The 19,375-nt window shown below is 41.5% G+C and overlaps 1 protein-coding gene across 7 annotated transcripts in view; it reads left to right on the forward strand.

The window, feature by feature from the left end:
- The window catches only part of apbb2a (amyloid beta (A4) precursor protein-binding, family B, member 2a), a 34,095-nt gene that overhangs the window by 10,288 nt on the left and 4,432 nt on the right, over positions 1-19,375 (forward strand). For 2 of the 7 annotated variants that reach the window (XM_030739407.1, XM_030739406.1), the window contains 3 exons: positions 13,813-13,818; positions 16,598-16,712; positions 19,202-19,277. In XM_030739407.1, coding sequence (XP_030595267.1) covers positions 13,813-13,818; positions 16,598-16,712; positions 19,202-19,277 — 197 coding nt within the window. Of the gene's footprint in view, positions 1-1,226; positions 1,739-9,724; positions 9,786-11,159; positions 11,540-13,812; positions 13,819-16,597; positions 16,713-19,201; positions 19,278-19,375 lie in introns of those variants that run through there. The other 5 variants (XM_030739410.1, XM_030739411.1, XM_030739412.1 and 2 more) reach the window with 5 other exon arrangements.

A 19,375-nucleotide genomic window follows, 5' to 3' on the forward strand; every position in this document is an offset into this window, starting at 1 on the left:
TGAGTCATTAATATTTTTGCATTTGTTCAGTTATTTTGTGACAGTGTCGTTGTGATACTGTGAAGCGTTGGCGAGATGGTGCTGATGTCAGCTTCTTCGTGTGATGTGCTGCTTGGTTATTGTAGATATATGTGCTCTTTTAAAATGAAACAAAACAACTTAAGAAAAATTAAATGGTTTTAGGTCTAGCTGGAAAAAAAAATGATTGACCTTCACAAAACCTGATCTCAATCCCATCTAATCCCTTTGTGGTTAAACTGGAGCCAGGTCTGATAAGGGTACCCCCTGAATGGGAGCAACTCCTGCAGTGAGGTTTGAAAAGGCCCCGTAGGTCCTGAGACTGTAATGGCAAAAATGTAGCAGTTCCCAGGTTTTGGTAGTCCACATTATGTTTTGTATGATTGGCAGCTCAGTGTGTTGCCTAAATGGTTGACTGACTTGCCCGAACACTGTGTATATGTGTGTGCAGGTGTGTGTGTGTGTTTGTTTAAAGTCAAGCCGGTGATATTGTTAACTGACTGAAGCTGGTAGGTGGTGAAAGACAGGCAGAAGAGAAATGTCTTTCTTAATTATGTTTAAAAGGCCACAAATTGGCAGAGAAAGAGGAGGAGGCAGAGGTGAAGGATAAAGGATGTTTCTAAAAGCGAGGATACCTCGCCCTTTGCTCTCTGCATCACCTCTCCTTCCATCTGTCCCTTTCTATCCATCTATCTGTGGAGTATTCCCAGTTTTGTCCCGAATATTCGCTCTCTCTCCTTTAGCTTGATTCAATATGAATGAGTCCCCCGTCTCCTAAGCAGGGCGGGACGATGGTGGAGGAGGGGTTTGCTCTTCGATGAAGTCATGAGGCTATATCTGGAGCACTCAGCAAGTCTGACCACGTGCACGCCCAAGTTGCGCGTGCACATGTTTGCATGAATGTGTCTGCATGCAGACTTGAATTGATGAAGTCATAGGTCTAAATCTGGAGCACTTTGTTTGTGTGTGATAGTGAATGAGTGGGTGTGCATGTGTTTTCCCCCCACTTCTCCATCCCATCTTTCTGTCTGTGCTATTTCCACTCTTTGTCTCCAGCGCTCTTTCTTCCTCCTCCCTGTGCCATTGGCTGCACAGCTTTGCCTCTGCTTCTTCTTTCTGCCTCTCTTTGTTTGTCCCGCCGCTGCACTTTAGTGGGGTTGAAGCCTCCTCCTCCCCCCCCCCCCCCCCTTTTTTTTTCTCCAGTTTCACTCAGGCAAGAGAAGGAGAGACAAAGATAGGAGGAAGGCGAGAAGATACTCAAGACAAACAGTGAGAGAATGGGAAAGAAAGCGCGGCACTGCTTTTGAGAGTGTGCTGGGAATAATCAGAGTGATGGAAGGCCAGTGAGGAAGGGAGAGAGGCATGCTTTCCTGCTTGCACTGGACACAGCAGGACCTCGCAATAGACTCTCCGGACCAGGCAAGCAAAGCGAGGGAAGCCGGCTGTAGAGGAAGATAGAGAGAGAAAAGGTTTAGTGGAGAAAAGTGGAGGAGGAGGAGAGGGAGAAGGAAGGGGGAGGGGAAAGAAAAAGGGAGAGGAGTAGGGGGAAGAAGCCCCAGAGGATTAAAAAAAAAGGATAAGAAGAAAAAGAGAGGAGGCAGACAGGAAGAGATTTACCCCAGGGTACTGCTGCGAAGGGGCTGTAGCAATGTCACCGCGGCGAAGGAGCTAACGAGGCAGAGAAGTAGTTGTTGGTAACGGGGCGAGGATGCCTGCTTGTGTGAGTACTCTTTTCTGTAGTTTATTCAGTATTTTCCATCAATCCATCCATCCATCCATCCATCCATCCATCCATCTATCCACTTACAGTCGCTCATTGCTGTCTCTCTTTCTACCCTACTATCACTCTTTCGAGCTTTTCTGTGGATTTCTAACTGCTCTGTTTGTTTAAAGGTCACAGCACATGTCTCTTGGCCCTACTTTTTCTAATTAGCTTTCCCTTTATTTTTTCACTCATTTACTTCTGAGCTTCCTGTTGTGTGTTTGACTTCAAGCTGCGTATCTTGTCCCTCTGACTCTCTCTCTCTCTCTCTGGCTTGCCAGCAGGTGTAAAGATGCAGGCTGTCAGCAGCAGGTTTGCAGCCAGTGTCACTGAGACAAGAGCACGACATTCATTCAGGGAGTCAGATCAGAAAGAAAAACCATAAGAGCGAAAGAGAAAAGAAAGAGATGAAGTAGGCAAAGGAGGGATGAGAAAGACGGGATTAACGGGTTTGGATATGCTGCAGGGATTTTTTAAAGTGCCTGTCATGGCTGTTTGGAGTTGTTTGATATGTCTATGTGTGTGTGCGTGGGGGGGGGTGCGCGCGCATTCTGCAAAGCCAAGATGTTACTATTTTTGACATATACATCATGAGCTGCCACCTGAATTAGTTTAAATGCCTAGGTGTGTGTTTCAATGTATGTACGCACGTGTGTGTGTGTGTGTGTGTAGGAGTTACTATATGCATATAGGGAATTTCCCTTTCTCTCTCTTAGCAGAGGATGAGGAGGACAGTGCAGGATGAGGGATGAGCAGGGAAGCGCTAAGCGTAGAACAAAAAGCCACAGTGAAATGATTTACGACATCAGAGAGGTCCTTTCTTCTTGTTTTCTTGGCATGTGCCACTTGTTAGGATTGAGATAACACTGCTGAAAGCCCAATGATGTGCATTTATAATAGTATCTTTGCAGCAGCCTGCTGTCTTTGTCCTCATTTCTATGATTTAAATGGACTAATGTTACCTGGTTTCACTAATGGCTCAACAGCAAATGTTTGAGTTCACACCCTCACACACACACTCACACTCAAGCACAAACATATAATACTAACACACTCCTACAAATGCACAGTGATTCCACATTTCATTCATATTCATTAGTGAGCAGCAGTGAGACCCTGCTTGCCTATTCCCTCTAGATCTCACTTATTTCCCCCCACTGCTGACCTTCTATGGACAGCCATGGCATGTAGAAGAGAAGAGAAGAGAAGAGAAGAGAAGAGAAGAGAAGAGAAGAGAAGAGAAGAGAAGAGAAGAGAAGAGAAGAGAAGAGAAGAGAAGAGAAGAGAAGAGAAGAGAAGAGAAGAGAAGAGAAGAGAAGAGAAGAGAAGAGAAGAGAAGAGAAGAGAAGAGAAGAGAAATTCAGGCCTGTAGTATCATAAATTTTTCAACGCTGAACACATTCTTGCGTTCACCTCCATTTATGTCAGTGAAATGAGTTTGTATGTGCGTGTTTGACTTGTCACATCTGCTCTTCAAGCAGTTTCAGTCATGATGCCCCAGTGTAACCGCAGCCTATTTGCTGATGTCAAGGCCTTTATAACCTTAATTAACATGCAAGACTCCGCTGATGGCCCACAGGGACAAAGCCCGAACACCTAGACCCACTCGATAGATGCCAGAGTGATTGATGACGTTTCCTCCCCACTCCTGCGCCGATTTGAGCCTTATACCAACGTCTCTCTTTCCCGGCGAGTCATCGGTCCTCTGTGTCAGCTCCTTCCATTTACCCACAATCCATCACTCCCATTTCTCCACACACATATGCAGCCCTGGCCAGGATATGTCCACCCAGCCACCCAGAAACCCTCATTCTCCAAAGTGTCATTATGATGGTAGGAAACTGTGTCCCTTCATCTCTCTCCAACCTAGAGTCAAATATCTTGCACACACACACACACACACACACACACACACACACACACACACGCACACATCCACACACACACAAACAAAAAGCTTTACAAAAGGACATTTCTTCCTTCTCTCTCACATTTGCTTTCTCTCCCTCTCTTACATTAGCATTGTTAGGCACACCTGCTGTAATCCTTGTCTTCCTGACAGATTACTCCTCCTCTTCCCCCTATAGATTCCCTCCCTGGCCCCGCCAGCCAATAAATCTCCTCACAGATAAAACCCTCTCTGGTCCCAGCTACGGTGGGCACAGATGTGAGCTGATGTTAGCTGATCATACAAGGCTGAACGCAGCAGGACCCTTGTGCAGTCCGTGTCTGCCTGTAGCTCTTCCATTTATTCAGACTCCAGACACTGTTTAAGCTGAATATATTTGAATACTTTAACACTGAGTGTTTTGTGTAGGCTTTTGATTATGTTTTCAACAGGCCTGCAGAAGATATGTCTGCAAGGATGAGTTTATATCAGGTAGTAAATTAACCCCCTGTCATTTCGTTTAGAATCTCTATTGTAATTTTTTCAAATAACTTAACACGTTTGGCACTTTTTAGAAACATTACTGCAGCTCCTCTAATCAAAGAACTCAAAGAGATGATTTAAAATCTCTAATCAGTAAACCAGTTGTGGTCCACACCTGATTCTAATGTGAACACTAACTGGAAGCTTGGTTGGCTTTCTGAAAGTTTAGAGTCTGTTTCCCTCGTTGTTTGTGTGGACTTTTACGAGCCAACTGTTAAGAAACTCTAATGAAGTGTAGTTTTAATTACTCTAAAATTGTACAACTCAAATAATTCATTGGGTTTGTAATTAACGATTCTCTTCGTAATGAATTAGAGTGCTGATTATTTTTTAAAATGCATCTTTTTATCTATAAAGTGCCAGTAAAATGGTAACAGTGTTCTTTATGTCCACAGTGACATCTTCTGATGTCTGGTGGCTTTTTTTTTCTGAAAATAATTCACAGCCAAAACAATTACTTCACTACTCCATAAAACAATTTCTTTGCTTCAAAAAGGACTTTTATTTTATTATCAAAATTAATGTCAGTTTTGTCTGTTGTGTGGCTGATTAGCTGACTAATTGTTTCAGTTATAATGCCTGATTTTATTTCATTTATTGGACCCTTTTTTGTTAAAGTTACCACAGATATAGCTTCGGTGGTTTCTATATGCATGCCCAACCTCAACATCAAAATCTTGTTCTTTTCGCCTACTGAGCACCTTCTTGTTTGCAGTGGTGATGGACAGGTTGACTAATGAGGTCAGGCAGGAGTCTGTGAGCATTGTGATCTATAGTGAGAGTAGGGAGCAGGTAGAAGAGAGCCTGCAAAGGTGGAGGTATGCTCTTGAGAGGAGAAGAATGAAAGTCAGTTGAAGCAAGACAGAATGCATGCATGTGAATGAGAGGGAGACAGGTGGAAAGGTGAACATGTAAGGAGTGGAGATAGGTGAAGGTAGGTGAGTTTAAATACCTGGGGTCAAGAACAGTGCACAAGAGAACAGTGCAAAGAACGGTGCACAAGAAAGGTGAAGAAGAGAGTGCAGGCAGGGTGGAGTGGGTGGAGATGAGTGTCGGGGTGATTTGTGACAGAAGGATAGCAGCAAAAGTGAAAGGGAAAGTTTATAAGATGGTAGTGAGACCTGCTGTGATGTATGGTTTTGAAGATGGTAGCTGATTAAAAGACAGGAGGCAGATTTGAAGATTTTCATTGGGAGTGACCAGGATGGACAAGATTAGAAATGAAATATATCAGAGGGACAGCTCAGCAGTTTGGAGACAAAGTTAGAGAGATAAGGCTGAGATGGTTTGGACATGTGTGGAGCTCCCAGGCAGGAGGAAAAGAGAAAGACCACAAAGATGATTCATTGATGTAGTGAAAGAGGAGATGCAGAGAGTTGGTGCGACAGAGGAGGATGCAAGGGATCGAATGAGATGGAGGCAGATGATCTGCTGTGATGACCCCTAAAGGGAGCAGTTGAAAGAACAACTCAGTCTTATTCTGTATTTTTTTTCTCTGGTAGTCCAAACCCACCTGCAGTGGCTCTACGCCCCACCAGCAGGTCCCGCTTCACAGTTTGAGAACCAGTGATTTAAAGAGCTACGTCTCAGATATTTCTGCCTGCAGCCAAAAAAGATGGGAATAAAATAGTGATGATCCTTTCTTTAAAAAAAAAAAAATACACTTGAAAAATTCAACAGCAGCAACATTTCTTTCCACAGAACACAGCAGCCGTAGCTTTAAAACAACTATCTGCATTGCACTTTCCCCTTGAAGGAATTCAGCAAATCCACCGTACAATGAAAGGCTGCACATAACCGTGTTGCATGTGCAGGAAACATAGTGATTTATGGCACATGCAGCTAATTAGGTTACATGCAAATGATCCAAACGGCACAGTGAATAACTCCACTCTAACTCGTCACCGAATCCCGGCGCTCTCCCACACTTTCTGACACATGTTAGCAGGATACATGAATAGGGGCATCTCACTGAAGTGACACCTCACTGAAGCTTTGTCGAGAATATTGTGCTTATGTTCAAAAACACACACATACACACACATGCGCTCACACACTTACACACACTAGTGCATTGTGATGTATAAATGATCAAGAGTAGAGAGAACAGCAGGACATCATCTTTCCCTGCTCTCTCGCCCACCCAGAATCCCTCTTTTGCCCCCCCCACTCATATCTTGTTCCCCACTCTCTCTCTCTCTGTCTATCTCTCGCCCACCCACCAAACTCTACTCTTAAATATGTAATGAAAAATGACGAGTGTTGACACACGGGTACTGTGTGTGCTTCCTCTGCATGTTGCCCCTCCCTCCTTCGTTTGCCTCTCTGCTCGGATTTGGGTCACAAAGCTGCTTCAAAATAAACTGGGGTTGCGTGTTTTCCTTCCTCTCAGTAAAACATTTTTGTGGAGAGAAATTGGTCTCAAATGTATTTTGAGTTTTCCTTGTGATCAGTCATTTAAAACCATAGAGTGCTGTATAGAGTCTATATAGGGGAAATGTCTGAGCTTTAATCAAGGGGGAGAAAAATGTATTATTTAGAAAAAACGTCTTTTCCTAGAAATTACACCCCAGAATCCACACTAGATGTCTCGGTTTTTATTCAGCACTTAAACGCAGCATACATTTGTGGATCTGCGTGAAGCCGAGACTGTGAGCATGCACGTATGGATTTACACACATATTTATCTGTCAGTGCAAAAGACACACAAATATCTTGAGACATTTGAATACAGGAAGCCTTTTGAAGATCTGTGAAGTTAGCGTTCTGTGGGTAAAATATTAATAACTATTCCGTTTGTCATTTGTGCATTTGTAAAATGCCTTACATGTGTTCAGATTGCTTGAGGATGAATCAAATGCAGGCGTAGCTGCTGCTGTAAACAACATCAACTGGCTGCTCAATGCACACAGGCAGCGTCGTGTGCTGCGTGCGCTGTTTAATACACCGTAGACAACAGTTTTATTTTTATTTTGACTTGATTTTGTCCCAGTTCTTTGCTGCCTCTGGCAATATTGGTGATAGTGTGTTCTTGTCTGTCTGCCAGTGAGTGTGTGCGTAGAGAAACAAGGAGTATGTGTCATGTGGTACCTCCGATGCAGAAGGGGGGGGGGAGCCCTCCCTCCAGCCCCGGGTGCTCATTTTGCTTCTCATCTTGGTGCTGTAAACAAGTTTACGATGTAGAATGGTAATTACGTGCAGACATTTTACATTAGGCTTAATGGCTGTGGGTCATGACTAATTCACCAGGTCGCACAGGGGTTTACCCTGTTCAGCTGTCACACAGGTTTTAAGTGTTGGAGTGCAACTGTGGAAGAGGTTTTTGTGATGCTGCTCCCACTTAGTTACTAATGAGCTCAAAACATGGATTCACCTTTATTAGTCTGATGCTTAGTATTAAAGGAGAAGTTCCACGTTTTCTGGAATAAGAAGATTGATGCTGTTTTGGTGTTTTGCTCATTACATCAGCTATTTCAGTTTATATACAGGTGTAAATTGCAGTTAAAAGAATATGCTGAAGACATAGTTGTGTTTTCTCCAAAGAGTGGAGACATGGGGAGCCTATGGGGCAGAATGTCCAACGAAATCCAACATGAAGACACAGAATGACTACAGGCACATGACAAAAGGAAAAGTACAAACTTGAACTTGAGCCTGAACATTTCAGACCAACAAACTGACAAAGCCTGTGCTTTTATAAAGGTGCTCACACTTTCATAATCTTCACATGAATTAAAAAAACGGGATAGACACAGCAAATAAATGGCTGCCTCTGCCATCAGTAAATGGCAGTCAACAAGGTGAATATCAGCCCATGCTGATGCTGTGTTGATAAATCGGTGCAGTAAATACCTGACTATGCACCACAACACAGCATCAATACTCCAATAAAACTAAGCTAATTACTGTCAGCAGCGCAGTACAGTCCTATTAATGGCTCTGTAAAGTGTGCACTTTGTGCCTCATGTTTCTGGTTTTATCTTTGATTTTTATGTCTTTTTTTAAATCACCGTATTCTGCATTCCATTACAATAAACTACAATTTATTGCAGTGATGAGCCACACTTACTGTTTTTTTCCAAACACAATTATCAACACTCAGGGGTCCGTTATTTATTAGTTTTTTAAAAAACTGGATTGTCACAGCAGTATACCAGAAAGTTAACTAAGTTTGGATTAATATGTGCAGATTACAGTGGTCTGTCAAACAGCGTTGAAGGAATATGAAAGCATTGTAGGCATGTAAGCAGAACTTTTTATCTCTAAATTTGCCTTTTAGTATTAGCATCAATACTATTTTATGACAGCTAAGAATATTTTTATAACTGTAAATACTCACAGACTCACATTGTACCGATAGAATTATTCAGGTTTAATTTACTGAGGATGATTTCATCTTGCATCAGATTTTTAAGTAAGCTAGTAAACAAAGAGTCTCACTCAACAGTTACAAAAAAAAAATAATAGAATAATTGGAAGAAAACTGTTTCTAAACATCAATATTCCTGACAGCTCTTTTGTTATTCTCTTTGCAGCATGATGAAAGGGCGATCCTCTAAATCATTATGTAGCCGTTGTTTCCGTGTCGCACACCTGTCACAGTTCAGAGCTGAAAAAGGATCAGATCCACATCCACTCTGGACTTCAGCCAAAGTCACAAGTTATCAATAATAAAAGGTAGTTTTTCTGCTGCAGTCAATAGGAAGAGTAGCACACACACAGAACACATACGTTGCACACACACCTGGTCCTCTCTGGCTCTTCGGCGACTTTTTTGCTGACAGGAGAGCTTCCTCCCAGACATTTCAAATCAGCATTTGGCTGTGCAATTAGCATATGTAAGTGCATTAGCATAGCGGCCAGCAGTACCCAGACACTCTGTAAAGCTGTTTGATAATTGAAGTCTGTGTGATGCCACAGTGCTTGGTGCGTTTGAGTGTGTGTGTGTGTGTGTGTGAGTGACAGATGGTTCAGAGGAGACATGAGTCTCTACTGAGCAATATTGGAAGCTACAGAGCAGAAGAAAGAACTGCAGAGCAGGTTGGGGACTAGTTACATTTGTGCTGTTTTGACTGCCTCTTAAACAGCTTCCTTTTTTTTACTGCACCAGGAGTGGGACAATTTCATTTTATTACACCATTTTAGCAACGGAAGATGAATTGTGAAGTTGTTTTCTATAAAGTTCTCAAAATGACTTAAATTTAATTAATATCCTATTGTAAGTGGGAAAACAAAATTATTGAGCAGTTGGATTGCTTATGGTGAAAAAAATCAAAAGAAATTACACACCCAAAAACTGTTATTGCAAATTTACCTCCAGTACTTGATCTGCTTTTCGTCCGTGCATTAGTGTATATAAGAAAGGTTGTGCATGCGTAGTCAGATTCACGATATAAAGCTGTGTTAAATTTGACCCATTAATCTAAATAATTCAGTATGGTTGATGATGATGTTAACAGTGGAAAAATACATATCGCCATTTCTCTGAGCCATGTGATGACTTTTCTTTAAAGCCTGCAGGTGCTGATGAAAGACCAGATGAAACCAAAGTTGGCTTAAGATGTCATTTAAAATGTAAGAAAGCTACTGACAAGAATCCTCAAAGCATTTTTTGGACATTTTGCATGCAGTTTTAAGATGTTTCATCTCATCTCACTACAACCCATCACACTCTAGGTGCTGACTGCACCCAGTCTTGTATTGGTTGCATGTACCCTTACAATCAATAATGATATTGACTACAGATTATTATCCCATTACAAGGGTTATCAAAGATACCAACTTTACATTGATCCTTTGCAGCTGGGCCTAGAGACTGTTTTGCATTATAAATTTCCAGTCCCCATTTTTTCTTACATTTGTCATCAGAATGCTATCATGTAAAATGTAGAAATGATCCAAGCATTAATATGACAAACCTAAACCATGTTTAAGCAAGCCCGGATGGGATTCTCCTTCAGCTTTAGACTAGTACTACACATAGTGCTCTTAGAACCATGATGGAGGTGACAGTTGTCATCTCTGCAGAAACTGACGGTTCTTTGTGACTTTCCCAAACCCAGTTCAGCACACATCTGCAGCCGTGACCTCATTTATTCTCAGAGTTCTACGCATCCTCTCCAGCCGAGGCTGCCTCACAGCCATCAGGATCAAAGAGAGATTGGTAGTAGTGAGTCAGTCATCCTTTACTGAGCTCTGAAAATATGTGCAGCAAAGAGAGAGAAAAAAAAAGAACGCACGAGTGGTGGGATTCTTGCTTTAACTCATCTTTCTGCTTTGGTGCTTTCACACCTTTCATCTCGTACCTCTTTTTTACCTCTTTTTTTCCTCTTTTTTTCCCCTCTGTACCTTCTTCTTCACCATTGAGCCCCATTTCCATTCCTCTCTGCTATACTCTCACCTTTTCATTTTGTCTTTCTGGCCTCGTGTCCTAATAACTCTCCTCTCTTGAGATTTTAGCTTTCTATCCTCTCTGTTTCCCACCAAAATGTCCTCCAACATTTATGAAGTCCGTGTGTCATTCATTAATTTCTTGAATTTCTTGCCCTCTTAATGTGTTTGAGACCATCATCATTGTGAAGAGGTAGAGTTGGTATACAGTGAATAGCCCTATTTGAGTAATGTCCTAATACATATTATGGCAAACATATTATTTCAAGTAAAGAAAAATAATCATCCATCATTACTTTAAAAAATGAAGGTCAATCAGTCTGAAAAATTTCAAGAACTTTGAAAGTATCCTCAATTGCAGCTGCAAAGACCATCGAGAACAACAAGAGGAAGAGAATGGCTTGGTCCAAAGAACACATGGAACGGATGTTAGACTAGTGGAAATCTGTCCATTGGTCTAATGAGTACAAATTTGAGATTTTTATAAAAACATATTTTGGTTAGTTTAAAACGTTTAAGTTTACTACACGATTCCTGGTGTGTTCCATCATAGTCTGGATGACGTCAGTATTAATTTACAATCTAGGAAAAAAAATAAATGAAAACATTGAATGAGAAGGGGTGTCCAAGCTTTTGACTGATACCGTAGTATTATTTATTGAAATACATAAATACTTGAAATGTTTGAAAAACTGTCCTTTTCTGTTCTGTCTTGCTCTAAACCTAAACCCTTTCAAGTCATTCATCCACCCATCCATCTTCTGCCACTTATCTGGGGCCGGGTTGCAGGGTCAGCAGTCTAAGCATGCCCAGACCACCCTCTGCAGTGCCCAGCCACCTCCTTCAACTCTCCCAGGCCAGCTGAGAGTCATAATCTCTCCTGCATGTCTGGGGTCTACTCTGGGATCTCTTCTCAGCAGGACATATCTGAAAGTCAGGTAGAAAATGTCCAGCAGGCAACCTAATAAACTGGCTCCTTTGGATGTGGAGGATTGTGTATAACATGTATAACGGAGAACCCAGACAGTGGTGGAGGAAACTAATTTCCACCACTTGCGTCCGGAATCATATTCTTTCATTCCCCAGAGCTCATGGCCATAGGTGAGGTGAGATCAACCTGTAAACTGGCAGCTTTGCTTTCACACTCAGGTCTCTGACCAGTACAGCATCCTCATTACTGCAGACACTGCATTAATCTCCCCCTCACTCATAATTAAGGCCCAGAGATACTTGAACTCCTCCACTTGGGGCAGCAAGTCATTCTCAGGAGGGCACGCCACCCTTTTTAAGCTGAGAATCATGGCTTCAGACTTGGTGGTGCCAATTCTGTGGATTGAGTAGCAGTCAAAGGCAGAGGCTTTGGCAAATCCGGCTTCTTAAACTGGCTTTGGGGACCCAAACAGTGTTGCATGGAAACCAAGTTCACATTTTAGTTGCTTCTGTTTGCCATACAATTAAAAAATGTCTAATTTAAAACTAGTGCTGTGATTACAGCTTATAAATGTTACCAAAAGTCACCTGTCAAACTGAAAAACACCCGCTTTGGGTGAGCAGCTGACAAGACTGACATTTTCAAATAATGACTGTCGACCCGAGGCAGCAAAAAGGCTTAAGTCATATTAGAAAATGTAATTTTTTTCCCCCTCATTTTCCTCAAAAAAGACATATATGTGTTCAGGTGTTAAAAAGGAAGCTGAGTGTTGATGGAATTACAAAACAGGGGGAAAAAGATGTATTTCCAGATATAGCTGAGGCAGATTTAGACTGGCTGTAAAAGTCCAATACATTTGGTGCAATCATGACAATACTGTAGGCTTTTGTAAAATGTGAGACTCTATTTGGAATTTCATGTAGTTCTTTCATCAGTAATAAAACACTTGCAACATGTTCTCACTGACACATTAATTAGTTGCGGGAGAGAGAACAATAGGCTTTCTTTTTGAGGTGGAGAATAGTCACTTTTGGGCCATTCAGAATTTCCACCTCTGAAATGCAATTCCAAAGTGACAGACAGTGAATAAGGGATGGAGCCTGAATTTGTAATGGAACAGAAAGATGTAGAATCAGAGATAATGGAAACACAGTGGGAGGAAAATCATGAATGAAATTCAAACACAAAGAAAAAGCAATGCATTTTAAAATGTGCAGATGCACTTACATATGGCAAGTTAGAGCTTTTAGCCAGTTTTATACTAGTGTTGATTTAGTTTCCATATGTGCCCCTACTCATGTGTGTTAGTGGGTTTGCATGAATAAAGGCTGTTTGGAGAACAGCAGCAGTTCTGATGCTCTGACAATGAAGATAAAATTCTTGTTTGAAATAATCTACCAGCTGTTCTAACACACATGCACACACACACAGACACACACATACCTATGCACACATGCAGACACACAGCTTCTTACAAAGTGGATCATCAAAGAATCAAAGGCAGTCGATGTTTGAATTAGCCCTCTGTTCTTTATTCAGCCTGTGCCACTTTGTAGTGTTCCTGATAGTAGAGTATCACAGCCTATATTGTGTGCAGCTGTGATGAGTTACACTGTCGATATGAATCATTCTGTGTTGCATCTTCTTTCTTTCCTTCTTTGGGGGGGGGGGGGGGGCTTTTCCTGTTGTGGAAAAAAAAATCGAGTGAGTGGAAGAGTGGGAGATGGAGAAAGCTGAGGAAAGCGAAAGGAAGATTAGAGACCGAAAGCAAAGAGATGAATGAAAGCAATTGGGAGGAGGAAAGATAGAGGGAAATGGCGCGCGTGTGTGCGGTATGCAAGTATATAGCAACAAGAAAGGTTTCATGTGGTATAATGTTTCATAATGCCAATCCACTGAAATGAAAAGTACACACATACAGCACAAACAAGTACCTCACGGGAATGCAATGACTGAAGTAAAAGAACACTGTCTGCGTTTTTGACTCTGTAGGTTTTGTGTATTAACGCTGCTGTTGTGTCTTTGCCTTCCCTATCTCACCCTCACCTTTCTGTTTTGTTTTGCTTTTTGGTTTTACACCTGCTCCCATAAAATAACTTTCCCATCCTACCACTCTCACCATCTTTTTTATATCCCGCACTCTTCACATTCTTTCTTTTTCCTCCTGTTTCATTTGTAACCATTATTTTTTTTCTTTCTATTAATTTTTTTTTTTTTAACCACCATCTCCTCAACAACCCCTCTTCCCCCTTCTACCTCCTTCTGCTTCCGGGGACACAGAGAAAGGTAACTGCTCTTTGTGCTGCACTCAGATGTGATCTTGCTTTTCAGCTGTTTTCTGTAATCGTTGTGTCAGGACTCCTGCCCTTGTGTGCAATCACATTTGTCACTTCAGGCTTCAATTCAGTGGCTTTGCTTCGCCTAGAGTCACTGTTGCTCTTTCCAAGAGTGCAGCACCAACTACTGAAAATCTAAATCACTGGTGTCAAATCATCAGCGAGCCAGACTGGCCACGGGCTGTTTCCTATTAAGAGTTGCATGCTGTTTTATAGCATTTTGATCCCTCAGAGAGGATACAGAAGTCATAAAAGAACCATTTGTAGTATGCGAGGCAAGGCCACTCATGCTGCTTTGGTGAAGCACTGCTCAAATGTCCCTGAATAAAGTGTACTGGACACCAAACACACACACACACACACAAGCACCCTCAGTCACACATCGTATTGCGTCTTCCTTCCTGGCCACAGTCAGAGAGCATTATCGACTTATAGTGTGTGAGCACACAATTAAGCAGAGGAGACAGGCCAGATAATGGACTCATAAACACAAAGAGCCTGCTGTGATAAATGCCATCTGTGTTTGACATATTTCTGTTTGTGTCTGTGGTTATTCTAGAGTGTTCAATGTATGTGTGTGTGCATCTGGTGACACTCCCATCTGTTTTGGCTTCTCTCCATGCCCCCACTCTCCCCCTTCACTCTGTATTCGCCGATTACTCATTCATTTCTGTCCTAGCTGGAAACACATCCACCTACCTTTTGTTCTTCAGCTTGTCTCACCTGTTAATGGGGAAGAGATGTCTTTCATCTTGCCTGTGCGTGCATATGTGTGCGTGTGCGTGTATGTGTGCCTCTCCCACATGCAGCTGTTTTTCATCTGCCACCCACACTGCATAAAGTTTCTTTCTTAGTCGCGCTTCCTCGCTCAATATCACCCTCAATCTCCTCATTTTTCGCTGCAGTGTGGCACCGCTGTGAAGCTCTTGCCATGTACTTTCCTTGGGGACAGTGACACACATGCATCTGCCTCCATATTTGCATAAGAACGTGTTTGTCATGGTAGCCAAAATTGGCAACCACCACTTCCAGTTCAGGAATGAATATGAACCATAGACTGTATATCAAGGATGGGCGAGGCCACAGTGAGCCATTTGGTTGTCACCATTTTGGCTGCTGTGCTAGACATCAGAAGCAAGGTGTGGATCTCACCAACAAAACTGTGGACACTGCATGAGCATCTGGCAACAACTAGCCAATAACAAGTTAGCCACACCCTAAATCATACACTGGTTTAACAGTCAATGGGGCTATAATTTACAAAATTAATATCACACTGTATTAAATTAGACGTGATTGACACCATAAACTCATCAAAACATGTTTACTGAGGTCATACAGTAAACAAAAAGAGTTGGTTCCTGCTGGCCAATAGAACGAATGCGGGTTTAAAGCACTTCCTGTTTGGTTTCACTTTTCAGACCCCAGAATCTATGCCCATCTTTTATATACAGTTTTTGTTATGAAGAGAAGGGACTGTTTTTATGGGCCTAACATCGCATGTTGCACATTAACATGACTGTACTGTTCTTTTTATACTAAAGCTGATACTGTACATACCTGCACAGCTTAAGGCAACATGTAAATGGCACAATGACACAAATAATGAAGTTGTAATTTATGACTCAGCTAATTAGAGCACAGCCCCCAAAAAAGAAATGAGTAAAGAGGATGTAAATACATCATGATGCAAAATGGGGTAATAATTTTGTGGATGTTGTTTCTTGAGCATGTATTGTGACTTGAAAGGGTTTTTTTTTTTTGTCCTAGTTCTTTTTCTACATTTTTGAACAGATGAGAAAGCAAACAGATGCAGAGAGAGGACTGAAAAGTTTTTTGTTTCACAACAGAGGACAGGTCCAAGGACAAACATCACCTCCTAACAATCAATACAGAGTGGAGAAAAGATGCAAAACCCACTCCAGCAGAAAAGCTGTTGTTAACAATAAAAGAAAACAATGGGCTGAAACACAGATGGAAAAGTTGAAAATAGAAAGTAAACAAGATTTTTTTGCAGAATAGATGAAGAAAAGATTGAGCCTAAGAAACTCAGCAAAAACTGTCCTATAACTGCATATTGTCCTTGAGCTAAGGGACTTTAGGAGAATGTCTGAAGCCTTTACAGAGTGTTTGATCACCATATTCAACAATTTTCAAAAGTGGATCTCTGAGGAGTAATACCAGGACGCTTTGAGAGGAAAACGATCATCTATTTGGCAAAACTCCATCTAGCAGGAGCTATCAAGTGCATTAAACTTAAGTGGATGAAACCCTTACTTTCTTGCATACAATATCTGGAATTAAGATATATTAGATTGGAATATCACTGCAGCCAAAAGGTAGATAAACAAAATGCATCCCACAGTTATTCATTCTCCTCCCTTATCACACAAAGAATTGCTCACCTCAAGATTTGTGCTACAGTTCGCTAATTTCCTTCTTACGGGGGAAAACACCTGCTTTTCTAGATTCTCCTTCCTTCTTTACCTCAATATTATCTTTTCCCTTCTTGAATAATCATAAATGCTACAGAGCAGCTGTAAAGAAACTTTAAAGATATACAGGATGGGAAAAAAACAGCAAATTACTATCTATAATTTCTGAGTCATCTGTATTACAGGATACTTTTGGTTTTTAAATACTACCCCTTTAACAAGAGTTTGGTTCACCTGCTGTTAGAGATGAATTTTGAGTGTCACATCTACATGTGTCTTCTGTCTGTGCTTCAGGGATTTTGCCTATGTGGCCAGAGACAAAAACACGCGGGTGTTGAAGTGCCACGTGTTCCGATGTGATACCCCTGCCGCAGCCATCGCCACAAGTCTCCACGAAATCTGTTCCAAGGTTTGTATCATAGCTGCTCCTGCCTCCACATGAATGAGCTTATCTTCTGTTAGGAAACAAGCTAGCAAGTTTTAATCAGTTCAGCTGTGATAGAGAGGGGGGGGGGGGGGGGGGTCATTTAAAAAAAACGCTGTATTTTAGTTGATACTCGCACATGCATGTTGCAGTGCCCTGATAAGATTTCTGATTTCTCTTACTGAGAAGTAGGGCTGTGTGGAGAGATAGCAGTGAGAAGATAAGATTGCAGCTACAGAGTATATGCAGTGTTTCTTTTAGTGCTAGTTTTCAGCATGTGTGCACGTGTGTGTATGTGTGGGATGAGAACAGATATTTAAACACTGATCCTTTAATGGTGCAAAGCTGTAGGACTTGATCCGCAGTCTGTGATTCATTTTTGAGGACACATTTTGGTCCTTAAAAATGATCTCTGTGGATCTGAGCTACACCTAATCAAAATCCAATGTAAGTCGTGCCCTTAATCTACTCTATGGATGCTAATGTTTACATGTACAAACACAAAAATGGGAAACTGATAACTGTCATAGTCATGACTATGTAAACACCCACTGTGACACGATACAGTTCTGAAACTTTAGAGTTCTAAATTCTGTTTTTGCATCATATTTGTACCTCAGAGGGTAAATAAGGGACTGCACACTCTCCAGCTGCCTGCATAGCTATTTCACTAAAAGGGCACCAAGTGCACATGTGTCCCAAGCCAACTAGAAAGAAGTATAATAAGAACAACTACGCATCTGTATCCAAAGGTGTGCTCTTCCACAAGGGAGTGTATGGTTAGAGAGTGGTGTGTTTTCTTGCAATACTTACTGCAGTGTAATGCATAAAGAGCAAATACTATTTTCTACACTAACACAGCACTTTTTCTAAAGTCAGTACATAGTTCATTTGTTTAGAGACTCTTTGAATTTGACACGCACACACTGAATCGTTGCCTTTTATATACAAAAAGAAATCAGTGTGTCCTCAGGCCCACGCTGACCTTGTGAAGAATGACTGCCTGGAACAACAGATCAACTCCCTTTGAGGCACGTCGACCCATTTAGAGAGAAAATTTAATTTCTTCTTATCTCTAACCACAAACCGCAGGAAGAGTGTGTATCAGTGCATCTGTATGTGACCATGACTCTTCACACCTTCACACTGCCTATTTTAAACACAGCGGTAGTTTTCTCTTTACTGCAGGGGAAAAACTTGGTGACCTGAGTCTTGCAGCTGTGCAGCACACTGAATGGCCCTCCTTTGTGTGTGTGTGTGTGTGTGTGTGTGTGTGTGTGTGTGTGTGTGAGAGGTTGGGTGTGAGCGTGCCTTCTTGCATGTTCCCCTGTGAGCAGAGTTGCAGACTCACCATAGACTTTGATTAATGACACCTTCAATTAATCAAGTATCTGTAGCAGGAAAAGAGTGCAGCAGCTGAGTGCAGGGGCCATGCAAAATATTCAACACTCTTTCAAGAGTGCGTCCACTGCAGCAAAAGAGCAACCAAGAAACTAGAGAGAAAAGATCAATCTTTAAGTGTGGAACTGAAATATAATTAATATAATTATTCCGCTTATCCAAAAAATCTGATATTGCCTATTAGTCCATAAAACTATAACTGTTTTCCAAAATATGTTAAAAACAGACCGTTGTGCTAATCTATTATTTGAGGTGAAATCTTTCATTGCAATCAAATGAGCACTGCAGTCTACTTGGATTCGGTCCCACATACACTCCCTGGTTTACCTAAATACTCAAGTCTACCTAAATACAGGCCGATGACTTTGCTAAAAATAAGGGTGCTCCATTGTTTTGGGAAATTTCTTGGCCTTTTGAAACAAATGAAACTGCACTTTTGTGACCTGTTTTTAAAGAGTCACAGTACATCTTCTGCACAGACTGTATATAAAAGAAGGATGCTGCCAAGGTGAAGCCAGTGCAGAATTAAAAGCATTTTGTGAGCTTAGTAAACATTGTCTCAATGAATTTAGGGTCTCTGTTGGTGGTTTCAAGTTTTATTTGATACAGCGTGATGTTATTTTGGTGTTTGTAATCCCATTTAGAGTTTAAAAAAAAAAAAAGGCAATAAAGGTGAGTATGATTTAGGGAGTGACTACCTTCTGATTGGCTGGTGGTTACAGTATGAAGATGAAATGCCTCTTGTTTTTTTTCACTCAGATCATCACCTTGCTTTTGATGTTTGGTTTCACAAACTAATGGACAGTCTTTGGTAGAAACATTAGTTTACAGCTAAAGACAAAAAGATAAAGAGTACTACTAACCAACAGCCAGTCTTTTCTTATTTGTCAGTCTAATCTTATATTAATATTGCTCTCTCCTGTGCCTGTTTTCACCAAACCCTCTCTTCTTTTATCCCTGTTCATCTTTTCATCACTTTCATCCCTTCTTTAAAATCCCCTTTTCTTCCTTTTCACTCTGTTCTTCTCACCCTGTGTTTTCACCCAACTTCTCATCATTATTTCTCGCGTTAGATCATGGCTGAGAGGAAAAGTGCCAAAGCTGCAGCTGGCAGCTCCTCCCAGAACGGCTCCGACGTACCCCTGCAAGGTAGATGCGTGCACAGTCGTGTTCATCACACGTCTGCTTTTTTGGCATCTCTGTCTTTTTATAAGATTTAGATTTTAGCTTGTGATTTCTTGTCCTCT

The sequence above is a fragment of the Archocentrus centrarchus genome, chromosome 10, assembly GCF_007364275.1.
Source record: "Archocentrus centrarchus isolate MPI-CPG fArcCen1 chromosome 10, fArcCen1, whole genome shotgun sequence".
Classification (NCBI taxonomy): domain Eukaryota; kingdom Metazoa; phylum Chordata; class Actinopteri; order Cichliformes; family Cichlidae; genus Archocentrus; species Archocentrus centrarchus.